Genomic DNA, 13,360 nt, shown 5'->3' with positions numbered 1-13,360 from the left:
CGTGAGCCAGGTAGTCTTTCTATCGCTTCGTGGGAAATCCGGCGGTAGTGCTGGTGATTCTTTTCACGGCTTACGCCCAAGTCCATAGGAGAAGACGCGGCACTGGAAGGGCCCTGCGATATCTCCGAGCTCCTGCCGTCATTGATTTTTCATTTGTGGCTGTGCTGTTGTGTCATTACACGTCTCTCTGCCCAGCGCTTTTCCTCATTGAGGTGAATCGATCGCAGTAATTGTCTTAAAATCAGCTCATTCCACAGAGCGATTTTCCACAGAGCGGGATGTGTGCTGCTGGCCTGAACTTAGGGTCGACGACGTTTTTTCCTTTATCAAATAAATGACCAATTAAATAGTCATAACAAGTCAAGTAGTTATGTTTGTTAAGGAATGATTGTTTATATATAGTAGGTTAAAGGTTATATTGGAGCTTTCGTTACATCACCATAAAGTAAAATTTGCCAACAGGATGTTCAGGAGCTGAAAGAGCAGGCAGTTGATGGCAGTTGATGGTAACTGGTAAAAATGACACTTTACTAATATACTAAGAAGCAATTTCTTCATGTAAGCGGCAATATAAGCTGGTTATGATGGAACTCTAATGTCTCCTAGCCTCTCTGATTCTGGGGTCGTTTCACCTGTTTATGTTTGACTGGGATTTAACATCATGGATCCGCATCCGTCACTGGGATGGGCAGCTAGACTTGTTGCTCTTCTGCTCTACATGTGATCATGAACTTAAACAGCGGAATTCACCAGACTGTTTTTTTTTTTAATATTGTAGAGCTGCCCGATTCTGGAGAAATCATAATCACGATTATTTTGGTCAGTACTGACCAAATAACTTTGGACTAACTTTGGAAATATCGTGCGTTATTGAACTAAAAAACAACAAAATTATTTCATTTTGATAATCGTTGGCAGCCGAAATTGTAATTGAAATTAAAAATTTGATTCATTTGATTCATTATATAGTAGAGTGCAGAAATATAGGTATATTTTTTAAAGATAAATTACATTAATTGGGAATCTACAACCAAAATGTACTTGGTGTCCCATTAGTCCACAAGTATGCAGTTTTATAAACTAATCAGTTCCTTCTGGACAGTCATTTTCTGTGAGTCTAAGTTTTTGAAACTTTATATTTTTCTGTGACTTAATGCATAACCTGGAAGCCTTCACTGTAAGAGGTGTCTGATCAAAAGTCCGATAATAAGACAGCAGATTCATTCGCAGGCAGGAGATGCATTATGTATGCAGAACCCTTAGTTATACCCTAGTATTATTTTTTTTCTTAAAAGGATTCATTTTCTGACGCAGTCACTGCCCACTAGCTGCCGTGGGCCCAAATCCCGCTTCATTATGCAGCCCAAACTTAAATTCCACTAAAGTGACACAGACAGAAAAAAACTGACTTTATGAAATGTCCAGGCAAGGCTGTTTTTTTTCTTTTGGAGAGGGGGGGTGGGTGCGGCATAATGCTGAATGTTTTATTACTGACAGCATCGGTCATGTTGCTTTTGGAGGACAGCTGTGCGTTTGAACAGAGGTGCGTCTGTGAGAGTAGAGAAGTGCAGAGACGATCAGAGATTAGCTTCCTCCGGAGTAAGGGATTGGCTGTGGATAAGGAGACGGACCGACACAGGCGGGGGCTGTGCCACGTGCGTGCCAGAGTCATGAAAAACACAGGAGGAGCATGTGCCTGTTCTGGGGCACCAAAAGCATTCTAGGCCCTTCAAGCCGTTAAAAGTTTGGCTCATCGATGCCACTGAGTAAAATGCTTCATTATGATTGGTCAGCTGGTCAGCTGGTGGTGGCGCCCTTTGAGCCAAGGTACCCGGCTGTGCACCTCGTGCTCAGCTGACTGCTCAATGCAGAGATTTCCAGGCCTGGGGGAGAGAGAAGGAGCATACCAGGCTGGAACTGATACTGAGATACAACAGGCATACACGAGGACGCCTATGAACTCAGAACAACTGATACTGAGATACAACAGGCATACACGAGGACGCCTATGAACTCAGAACAACTGATACTGAGATACAACAGGCATACACGAGGACGCCTATGAACTCAGAACATATAACAGCAGTGTTACTGTGGAGATGAATTATGGAAGTCAGGAAGCTTAAATTTGTATTCTAAAACAGGAAATATCATTTAAACTTTATTGTCAGCTACTTTGTTATTAGTACAATAATTTTTTGGGGAAATTTTTTAACATACTCTTAAGTCCGTGTTTCAGTGTTCAGGTCTGAATTTTCTGTACCCTGAAAGGAGCGTTTCAGGATAAAGCTCATATCACTGGCAGTAAAAACCCATGAGACTGCAGTCTGGCACAGTCAAATTGCTCTAACATCAGAATTGCTCACAGCACAAACAAAATGCTTCCTAAATAATAATTTTATTCTGCAGCGTAAGCAGAGCTGCACGGTGTGGTTTCGCAGGAACTGGTCATAGCTCTGCTGTGATCTGCAGCAGGGACAGTGAGCTCTAGTCCAGTCCCTCCTGATCGCGGTTCAGGACCGGGCATTCGCTCAAAGAAAGGGGATGCAAAGTGCAGGGCATACACAAAAATGTACTAGGAAAAATCCAGCTCAGAAAAAATGATTGCTTCAGAGAGATAACCAATCAGATTGTAGAGGAGGTGGGTCCAAGCAACTAAAGGAGGTGGGACCAAGAGATCTGATTGGTTGGTCCTGCCTCCACTAGTTGCCTGGATCCACCTCCTCTGCAATCTGATTGTTTATTTCACTGAACCAATCATTTTTCATTCTGCCCTCAGAACATTTTTGTGTAAGTAAAACTCCCATGAGCGAAAATTCCATGAACACGTTAGTGCTGTTGTTTTTTGGCCAAAACTTTGGATTTCGAAAGTTTATTTATGTACAGATATAGTGTTTTTCCTTTGAACTGCTGGGGCAAATGTCTGTACCGGGTATTTGAGGACACTGCGGGTGGGCTGGAGTTGTGTGTTTCCCTCTGCAACCCGCTGTCATTGTGTAACAGCCAACAAGCCCCAAGTTTGGCAAGGCGGACTCCTATGAAAAGCTGGAGAAGCTGGGTGAGGGCTCATACGCCACCGTCTTCAAAGGGAAGAGCAAGTAAGTGTGTTTGAATAAACCTTTTATACCAGCTTATGCCACACATACTGTATCCATACGCGAAGTGGTATCCTGGCCTGTCCTCATGTCACACTGCACACATGCTCTGCTGCTGCACTGGCTTTACTCTCTGCTCTGTGCCTTTTTTCCCCCAAATCAGCGCAATATTTCATCCACTGAAGCAGCGAAAGCATTTCATACATTTTGTACTCAGTATTCCTGGGCACCCCCTGGACCTCAGACCCACCAACCCTCCGGTCACAGATAATAGATATGTCAGTCCGGTGGACAGCACTGCCGTCTCACACTTCCAGGGCTCCAGGGGTTCGATTTGCATATTCTCCCATGTTACATAGCTATGAATTACCTGTAGTGCATTGGTTCTCTGCTCGATTAGCCTGAAGACCCACACTGTTCCTTATCAGTACAATACCACTCAGATTCACGATAAAAGTTGTCACCTGAGGCAGGGTATTCCAATATATATATATTTTAAGCACATACTCCTTGACCCACTGACAATAGTCTCACAACCCAGTTTTGGGTCACAATGCACCACTTGAGAAATGCTGCCATTTTTGTAATTATTACGTTGCGCCGGCCAGATTTCACCACAATGTGGTCAAATCCTGTAATTTTTTACCTTGTAGAGACATTTTTCTGATCTTCATAAGGATAACCTCAATTGTATAAAAACCTGTGACTGCAATCAAAAAATGAAAAATGCCAAAAGACTTTTATTTATGGTTATTTATGGTTAAGGTTAGGGATAGGGGTGAAGGGATATGGCCATAGAAATGAATGGAGAGTCCCCACAAAGATGTGAATACATGGACTGTGCATGTGTGTGCGTGTGTGTGTGTGTGTGTGGGGGGGGGTTTGCATAGATCACATTTGAGGACCAAATTGTCCCCAAAGTATAGTAAAACCTGAAATGTCCATACTTTTGGGGACATCATTTGAGGTCCCCATTTGGATAACCCCAGTTTTATAAAAATCTGTGAATGCAGATTCACAGATTTGGGTTGGTTACTTATGGTTAAGGTTAGGGATGGGTAGGGGTTAAGGGGGTCGTGATTGGGATCAGGGTTTTTCCCATAGAAAAGAAAGGACGGTCCCCATTTAGATAGGAAGACCAACTTGCGTGTGTGTGTGTGTGCATGTGCGTGTGTGTGTGGGTGCAGGGTGTCCTCTGCCTCGTGCCCTGATGGATGGGTGGATTTTACACTTATTACACATTGTGAACTGGCAACCCAATGGAGGCCGCTCCGACTCCCTGCTGGGCCCACTGCGGATGCCTCCAGCAAAGGGCTTCACATTTGAAACAACAATTTGAGTAAATGAGCAGAAATTGTACCTTATTCTGTATAAAAAACAGAGCCAAGCTGTGTCCTTACAGTGCCAGTACTTTAGCTAAATTTACTAAATCAAGCCAACTGACATAGTCTATGTTAGACATAGTCCAAATCAGATATCACTGGAATTATCTAAGCTATTTTTCACTTATAATTTTAAAGTATTTTCCCACTGGAATGGATTCAGTAGCTATATCTGGTATTATTTTTATAAGTTGTCCTCCAAAATAAGCCACTCTGAAAACTATGGAAAGTGTTTTTTTTTAACTCACCCAAGTTCTCATCCAGCAATGTTCTGTTTCCGTATCCCAGGGTGAATGGCAAGATGGTTGCACTGAAAGTGATCCGGCTACAGGAGGAAGAAGGCACCCCGTTCACCGCCATAAGGGAAGGTGCGTTCCAATGCCACCTTTCCAAGTGCACTTCACTTCCTGTGCCTGCTGGTGCACGCCCTGCCTCCCGGCTTTCCTTGTGATGGGCACTGCTGATACTCACACTTTATAAAACTGGCACTTCATTCTGAGCACTTACTATTCTGGCTGCGCCTGAGTTTTTTTGGTCGTCCAAGATTTACAGGATGTATACTGACTATACAGTAAAGCTCTGTATTCCCCAGTCTCTGTCACCCCATTTCTCAACTCCGCCATTCTCGGTCGAATACTTGGCACTTTTCATAAGCCATAAATCTTTAGACAGCGAGCGGAGAGTCAGGTGATTAAAATGGCAGCCAGACTATCCTTGTAATAAATGATGTTTTACTGCTGTCTCCATATGGCAGTCTGGGTGATTGACAGCACGCGAGGCGTCGCATCGGGGAAGCAGGGTGGGCGTGATGTGCTGCAGATGTTGGATCACCTTTCTGGAACTTCATTACAGATCTGTAATTTTAAATGGGCGGGGGGGGCTCCCTTGTGAGGAGAGAGTGTGAAATTGTGCTACGTGTGAGGCGGGTGAAGCAGAGGAAGCACGCAGTGACAATAACGTTCATCCTGGAGCCCCGGATCAACAGTCATAACAAGACAGACATTACAGTGCTAAAGGCAGAGTTATGGATTCATTTATATAGCGCGGAAAAGTCATATTCAGTAATCAATAATTTAAGGGGAAGTCAGTGGGAAGACTACAATAAGTCAACATAACATATATATAAATTACATAACAACATCAATTTTACATTAGACAAACGGTGAACAGGCACACTGTATACAGTGAGAAATTAGCGCCTGGAAGTACTGTCTATGCTTAAAGTGACAGTGCAGCAAATGTAAGCAGTGTTTTTCAGCACTTCAGCAGTGGTGTTCAGATGCTCAGGTCTCCATGATCAGATTTGGGAAGTGAATCAGTGGCATCTGCGGACATGTGGAAGGTGTTAGGGTGTCTGCGACGACCTCGGCTTTATGCAAGCGGCCGGTGAGCCATAGCTGTTGGGGACACGCCAGTGCCAGTGCCAGTGCCAGTTCCAGTGCCAGTTCCAGTGCCAGTGCTCCGCCCTTCAGCCCAACTTCTGGGGCCTGCTAGACAAATGGGTAGAACCCAGTACTCACAGTCTACTACTAACGAGCACTTGCTCAATAATGCCCCCTGCCGCCTTCCACACGCAGACAGTCTCTTGTGCTAAATAACAAAAAACCTCAACAGAACAAACTCTCTCACAAAGAGACTCTCCTGTTAATCTCTGTGGAAGGCCGAAAATCAAGGACAGTATTTCATAAAGGCAGTGTTGCCGTGTGTAATCATTCACCTACAGTATTACTCAAAATTAGTCATCCATTTTCTGAAGAAAATAAATTATACAAATTTACTGCAAGAAGCAGAGATTTACGTTATGAAAAGAGAATTGAGGACTGTTGACGCCAGCGGCAGGAAGCACGAGATATTGTACATGAATATATCGTGGTTCGTATTGAAAGTGCATTTAAATAATATTCACAGAGGAGTGAGTCCATGATATTGTAGAGCTTTTCTCATACCGCGTTAGCCATAATTATCTTCATTTCTCTCTCTCGTGCTTCTTCTCCACGGTGTAATTGATGAAAGGCCTTAATCGAGTTGTTTTCTCTGTACAAGGCTGTACAGAAGAGTGAGTGAGATATGTGTTGTTTCTCATCTACTAATTGGTTTTAAGTGTTCTTTAAAAAAAAAAAAAAGATGGATGACTTCTGAAGATTAAATGAGGACAACCTGCTCAGAATCTGAAGCGTAGCAGAGGTCAGTGAGCCAGACACCCCCGCCCCCCCCGGGAGATAAAGTGGAGGTCTGATTGGTTCTTTGAGCTAAGGGACTTAGGAGACTAATTGTGTGTCTTGCCGGAAGGTTCTGCAGGTTCGACTGCTTAGGGATCTATTTTGAAGAGCATTTTGGGACCACACCTCCCTTAAACAGTATAGCTGCTCAGAAAATGTCCAACTTGAACCCTTCAGATTTTCCATGGGCGAGATCTTGGACTCTCCAGTTGAAATTTTGATCTTCTGGGTTATTTCTCCACAGCTTCCCTTCTGAAAGGCCTGAAACACACTAACATTGTACTGCTCCATGACATCATCCACACCAAGGAAACGCTGACTCTGGTCTTCGAGTACGTGGTAAGTGTGAGCGATCGACGTAATCGAGAGCCTCCGCCCGAAAGCAGATCCGGCCCTGGCATAGCGTTTAATTCCATGATGTGAGTGTGTAGTGGGTTTGATAGCTGTTTTTAGTATGTAAATGTAATGAAATCTCCTTGACATTTTAAAATAATAATACTTTCCCTTGTTGTGATGAATTACACTAATGGAGCCTAAAAGCTAATGTTGTATTAAAACGTCATGTGACAGGGGTGCATAGCAGCTAATTCATTTTTAACTAGTAGTTTGTGGTGGAAATAAGATTAAGATCTCCCATTTCAAAGCAGGTCACACAGGAACATGAGGGAAATAAAAACGAGTAAAAAGATAAAACTCTTTTAAACCATCCGAGATTTTTGCCCCCCTATTACTGATTGCTCACACGTTTCTCTTGTCTTTGACTGGATTACAAAGACTCACGTTTGTTGCTTTATTTTTTATGGAGTTGAGTTTATTTATCCATGTACTTATTTACATCTGGGTTTTGTATAAGACTGAGATGGTCAGACCCGCGTGCCTGTACGCCTCTGGGGTTATGGGATTGTGTATTCAGCACACACCCCTGCCAAACCAGCCACTGTGTTCACACACTGCAGCCAGCCCAGCTCCTGACACAGTAAGAAGCCCATGTAGCTGCCTGCCGAGAACAGGCCAGCGTGAATACCAGGGATGCATTACCCTCGCCCCTCTGGGGATACATGGAGTATATGGACAAAAGTATTAGGCCACTTGGTCATTACACTGCAGGATCTTTTATGACATCGCATTCTAAATCTATACATATCATTTTGGAGTTGGTTCCCCCTATAATATGGAGTTGGTTCCCCCTTTGCAGCTATAACAGCTGCCGCTCTTCTGGGAAGGCTTTCCACAAGTTTTTGGAGTGTGTCTGTGGGAATTTTTTCCCAGTCATCCAGAACAGCATTTCTGAGGTCAGGCACTGATGTTGGACGTGAAGGCCTGGCTCGCAATCTCCGGTTCTAGTTCAGAGCAAAGGTGTTTGATGGGGTTGAGGTCAACACTTTTTACGGGCCAGTTAAATTCTTCCACGCCAAACTTAGCCAACCGTGCCTTTATGGACCTTGCTTTGTGCTCTGGGGCACAGGCATGCTGGATGCATGTATCCGTCCTCTATGCATATCAAGCTGTTTTGGACAATTCTATGCTTCCAATTTAGTGGGAATATTTTGGGGAAGGTACTGTGTTTGCTTGACAAGTAGGCCTGCTGCCTTGTACTAACAACACATAGGTCTTAGGTTCAAATCCCAGAAAACGCGCATTAAGATTTGAATAAGAGCATCCAATAAATGTTTACTTTAAAAACGTATTTTTTTTCATTGGCTTTTGGTCCTTTTAATGGGTCTTTGGTTGATTTTAAACGTGCTATATAAATAAATTTGGCCTTGAATTTAACCTTGACCTTAAATGAGTGAATGAATGTTTATATTCAACATGTTACACAGATCAACATTTCATCTAGATTTCTTCAACCTCTTCTTATTCATTACATTGAATTCAATTCAAAAATGAATCAGAGATGATTAAACCAAGAGGAAACCAAGATGCGGCCAGTGATCAGCAGCTTCTCTACCAGAGAGCTGAACAGAAGCATACTTTACATTTACGAAACGTTCGGATCCCAGATGGGGGCGTTGACGGCCAGCTGGTCTCATACCCCCAGAGCTTTCTTGTGTAACTTTCAAAGCTTTTATTTCCTCTTTTCTGTTTTTTCCCACTTTTACTGCCATTTTATTTAACCACAATTATGGCAGTCTATGATATTGCTGTCATTAGATACACTGAGGCAACATGGCCAAAGTAGAGGGGGCTGTATAAATAGGTGATATAATGATTGTGATACATTGTATCATGCTTATAATAATGTCATAAAGGAGCAATATGACATCAATGGATTTGTAGGATACTTTTTGAAAGCTGAAAGAGTCTGAGCTGTTTTTCTCTGATTGAAACTTTCATTCTCCCTCCTTCCCTCCCTCCCTCTCTCTGTATCTCCCCTACAGCACACAGACCTGTGTCAGTACATGGAAAAACACCCTGGTGGTCTGCATCCGGATAATGTGAAGGTAGGTGTTGGAAAGAGCCCATGGTCTGGAAATTCCAGTATCAACATGAGAATTCCGGAATTCCTGTGTCAGACATGACTGATTACCAGTATGATCAGTTAGCATGTATTTGTTGACCTCTTGGGTGAATTAGCCCTATAAGCTAGTTAACCTTAGAGGATTGGCACGTTCAGCTGTTGTAAAGCTGTTGTAAAGTGTCACTTGTCTTCATTGCACTGTGTTTTGCATAATATGTGAGCAGAACATGAGCCCGCTTAGTAGGTCATTGAATAATTAAGCAGTGACGTGTCCGCCGTGTCTCCCAAGGGCTCGCTTGGGGCACGGCGGGTTGCCAGGTGCTTGTACAGCTTGGCACCGTCGGGCTGATGTAAAGGCTTCAGGGCACTGCACTATAAAAACTCCCTCTAGATTTTGGAGTAAAAATCAAATTAAAGGCAGCCTGTCTAACCAGGTCACTGGGCCTCGACCGAAAAGCATCATATTTTTTCATCTGTGAATTATATATTTCACTGTAGAGGCATAGAATTGCTAAGGCTGCAGACCCAAGTCGTGTTTTATTCCAGATGGATGACTCCTGTGGCCGTACTACGAAGCGGGGTTACTGGCTTATCGGGGCAACTTGTCGGATTTAAGGTACCGCAGTTTAAATGGACTTCATATTCGCTCACTTACATTTTGCCCAGACTACCTTAAATCCGACAAGTTACCCCGATAAGCCAGTATCCCCGCTTGGTAGTACAGGGCCCTGGTGCCTCTGGATAAATCTGCCAAGCTGGAGATCTGCGATAAGACGTTCACTTAAGGCTCAGCGACCTCACTTTTACAGAATAAACTCTCACTAAACTATCAAAGCAGCCTTCCCAAAAGGAGACTGTAAACAGCCACCCACTAATAGCCCTGCTATTCCCAGCTGCTCGCCGACATGGCTTTTAAACCATCGCAGACGCCGAGATCGGAGAGCCAGGCCGGGGGCAGTCGGTAGCGTGAAACGGGGGGGCAAAAGCCCGCACACCTCGACAAACCAGCTCGACAAAGGAGGCAGGACATTAAACGCATCGCTCTGCAGAACTCTGCCAGGCTACGGCCATTTAAACTTGTCAGTCTTGTCTGTGACAGGTCGCGCATGCTAACTAGCTAACCGACCCGTCTGCCAGGCCTGTGATTTCCTGTTGTTATTTACGTGTTATTTTATATTACGTCATTTTTTTGAGCTTTCACTTGTTTTACCTCACTAGAGCTGCTGAGGTCTGCCGCACCGTAGTGATGTGCTGAGCCCTGCCTTGTTGTCTCCCCCCCCCCCCCCCCCCATCTGCCACACCCCCTCAGCTCTTCCTGTTCCAGCTGCTGCGTGGTCTGTCCTACATCCACCAGCGCTACATCCTGCACCGTGACCTCAAGCCCCAGAACCTGCTGATCAGCGACACTGGCGAGCTGAAGCTGGCCGACTTCGGTACGGCTGCCCCCTCCCGCCCCCCCCCCCCAACCCTGCTGTGTCAGAGGGAGCCGGCGGGGCCGCATGGCTGGGCAGTGACGCGGTAATCCTGACCCATGCGGATCTCTGGGCAGCTGGGCGTGGAGGCAGGCTGTTCCGCCTTAGGAAGTGCATCCAGGGTGGGGATGAGTCAGGAGGCGGCAGGTGGGGGGTGGGGGGGGGGGGGTGGGGAGCTGGAGGGGAACTTGCTGCAGGGTCTTTACAGGGGGTGTCTTGTCTGGATGCCGGTTTCATCGTGAAGTGCAGTTTTTTTCTACTAAAATAGCTGCGCACCGGCTTACACTGAGATCAGGGGTTGGTTCTAGTTTGTGTTCATGTGTGTGTGCAGTACAAATAGCTGCGTTAACGAAGATTAAAAGAAAAAAAAAAAAGCACACACTCACACACACACACACACACACACACACACACACATATATATACCCCAAAGTAGTCAGTGGCGTTTTAAAAAAAAAAAAAACTTCTTTCTGCCAATGCTGAACCCAGCAAAGCAGGAGCAGAGCTTTTCCCTACCAATAGGAGGCACATATGCAGCTGGTTGAGATTAACGTTGCCAGCTCAACACATAATTCCTTCTACAGTGGATGGTAATGTCTGTAAAATACAAAGTACTGTTTGGGAGAGAGAGTCCCCACTCAGCTCCTCTTTCAGACACAATAGAATATGTTTATATCTCCACATCGCTCTTAACATATAACCTGACCGTGTAATCTGTTCATAGATGTGAAATATATGCACATTGTTACCCTATGACTCGTCAAAGGGCGTTAAATGCAACCGATCCATGTGGCTGTGAGCTTAGGCTCTGATGCCAGCAGTGAAATCATGCTGGCGGAAGTTAAAAACACCAGTAAGTCTCCTAATTAAAAGGCGGCTCCCTCCATGCCGCGCTCCGAGGAGACGGGCGACGCGCCAGAGATGAAGGCTCCTCTTGGAAGAGGCACGGCGCTGAGGGAGGATCTCCCCGGACGTCTGGTGACAGGACGTCAGCGCTGGCAGGAGGAGAAGCCAGCCGGGGCTCTGCCGGCGAGCCCCATCACGGCGAAGAGGCCATCGTACCAGTGGGCGTCTCTGAAGAAGACAGCTGACTGTATATCAGTGACGGCTTTCTCTGGATCACTGGAAAGAATGCAGTGACATGGCTAATGGAGGCCATTCGGAAAGCCGAATCTGGATATCAAGCAATATTAATCTGAATATTCAATTACTGTACAGTGCAACTCTTATGCAGTCAAAAAAAATAGTGCTAAAATTAATTTCACGTTGGTGTAAAATTATGACGTTATGTCTTGTCAAAGTGTGTCAATTTAGCCATTTCAAAACCTCTCTTAAAATCACACCAGTATTTGCAGTAACCATCTGACATACCAACTAGCACACCACATATGGTTAATCAATAGCTAATTGAGTTATTTAGCTAATTGGATTAATTAATTAAGTGAGCTATCGATGACAAACACATGGAACGGCTGAGGTGCCCCTGAGGAGAGGTTTGGGAACTGAAGCAGTGTTCATCTAGCCATCCAACTAGATAGCAGTAACTTTTTGTAGAACAGCAGAAATTCTGGTTAGTTTTTATTGTGTTATTCTTAATTTGCATATGTTATAATGTTAAATTGTTTTTTATACACTTACTACCCAGATAAATAGCTTTAAACGTTTAGTTTGACTGCCTGAGTGTTTTGCAAAGCACCCCTACAATTGGCTGGCATCCCTTCCTGGGTTATTCTGGGATATTTCCCTGCAGACCTGTATATGACAAATGGGCATGGATGGATGGATGGATGGACAAAATCCAAATTGAAGCATTTCATACATCCATTATTATTTTACTGTATCACACACAATAACTTTGTTCTTTTACCTGTCTGGTTTATCCTACTATATCAAAATTTTCCACTTCTTTAGCTGACTGGCTACATGTCAAACAGGCTTTTATCGCAGCCTCAACCATCATCGCTGGTGAGGTTTGCTTTACCGCTCGACGGTTCCTGTTACGAAACAGACCAAAGAAACAGGAATTTACTTGATAATAAGATAAAGTGAATTCCACCAATATTATGAAACCAGGACATATTGACAGGATGACACAGCGCTGGTGGGGAGGGGGGGGGGTGTGGGGGAGTGACTGAGGTGTCACCCTCACGCGCCCTGAGCTCCTTTGATGCTCCAGGATGTGTGATGTATAATTCAGAGATCTGCCTTGTCTGACCTTCGCTTCTGGGTCCGCGGCTCCGCCGAAATGGGGCCGTCGGCTTTGAGCTCGGAGCACCCAGCTCCGCGCCGCCGGAGTTATTCTGTGATACCCGCAGCTTTCTCTCACCAGGGGGGGGGGGCTTTGTGTAAATGTACTGATATAATGGCTGCTTGCGGAGTCCCATCCCTTTAAAGAAAGTTAGGCCTCCCTGTGGTGTAACCATGACAACGCCACTAGGGTGGGTGGGGGTGGTGATTAGCACGCAGAGCCTGCTAAAAGTGTAGTGCTGTACACTCTCAGCCAGCCATACCCTGCTCCGTCTCTCTATCGCCCCCTTTTGGCCGTGCTGAACCCTGACACAGACACAGCCAGCACTCCCTTTATATTTCACCCCTAAGAGTTCTGCCAGCACACCCTCTGGTCCTCAGGAGTGCACTCAGGAGTTATTTTTGCTATTCCTTGCATGAAATGGCTGTTCGGTCATATTCAGTAAGTATTAGTTGTCAGATGAACAGCTTAAATACTTAAATA

General features: G+C 44.8%; 1 protein-coding gene across 10 annotated transcripts in view; it reads left to right on the top strand.

The window, feature by feature from the left end:
* LOC111852255 (cyclin-dependent kinase 14) overlaps window positions 1–13,360 on the top strand; it is a 79,709-nt gene that overhangs the window by 16,776 nt on the left and 49,573 nt on the right. For all 10 annotated transcript variants that reach the window (XR_011984848.1, XM_072705349.1, XM_072705348.1 and 7 more), the window contains 5 exons: window positions 3,004–3,098; window positions 4,766–4,845; window positions 6,941–7,035; window positions 9,078–9,140; window positions 10,467–10,590. Coding sequence is in view for 9 of the 10 variants with exons in the window: in XM_072705349.1 (XP_072561450.1) it covers window positions 3,004–3,098; window positions 4,766–4,845; window positions 6,941–7,035; window positions 9,078–9,140; window positions 10,467–10,590 (457 nt within the window). In the remaining variant the exon portion in view is untranslated. The remainder of the gene's footprint in view (window positions 1–3,003; window positions 3,099–4,765; window positions 4,846–6,940; window positions 7,036–9,077; window positions 9,141–10,466; window positions 10,591–13,360) is intronic.

The sequence above is a fragment of the Paramormyrops kingsleyae genome, chromosome 23 (assembly GCF_048594095.1).
Source record: "Paramormyrops kingsleyae isolate MSU_618 chromosome 23, PKINGS_0.4, whole genome shotgun sequence".
In the NCBI taxonomy this organism is placed as follows: Eukaryota; Metazoa; Chordata; class Actinopteri; order Osteoglossiformes; family Mormyridae; genus Paramormyrops; species Paramormyrops kingsleyae.
This window is presented reverse-complemented; position numbering and strand designations above follow the sequence as displayed.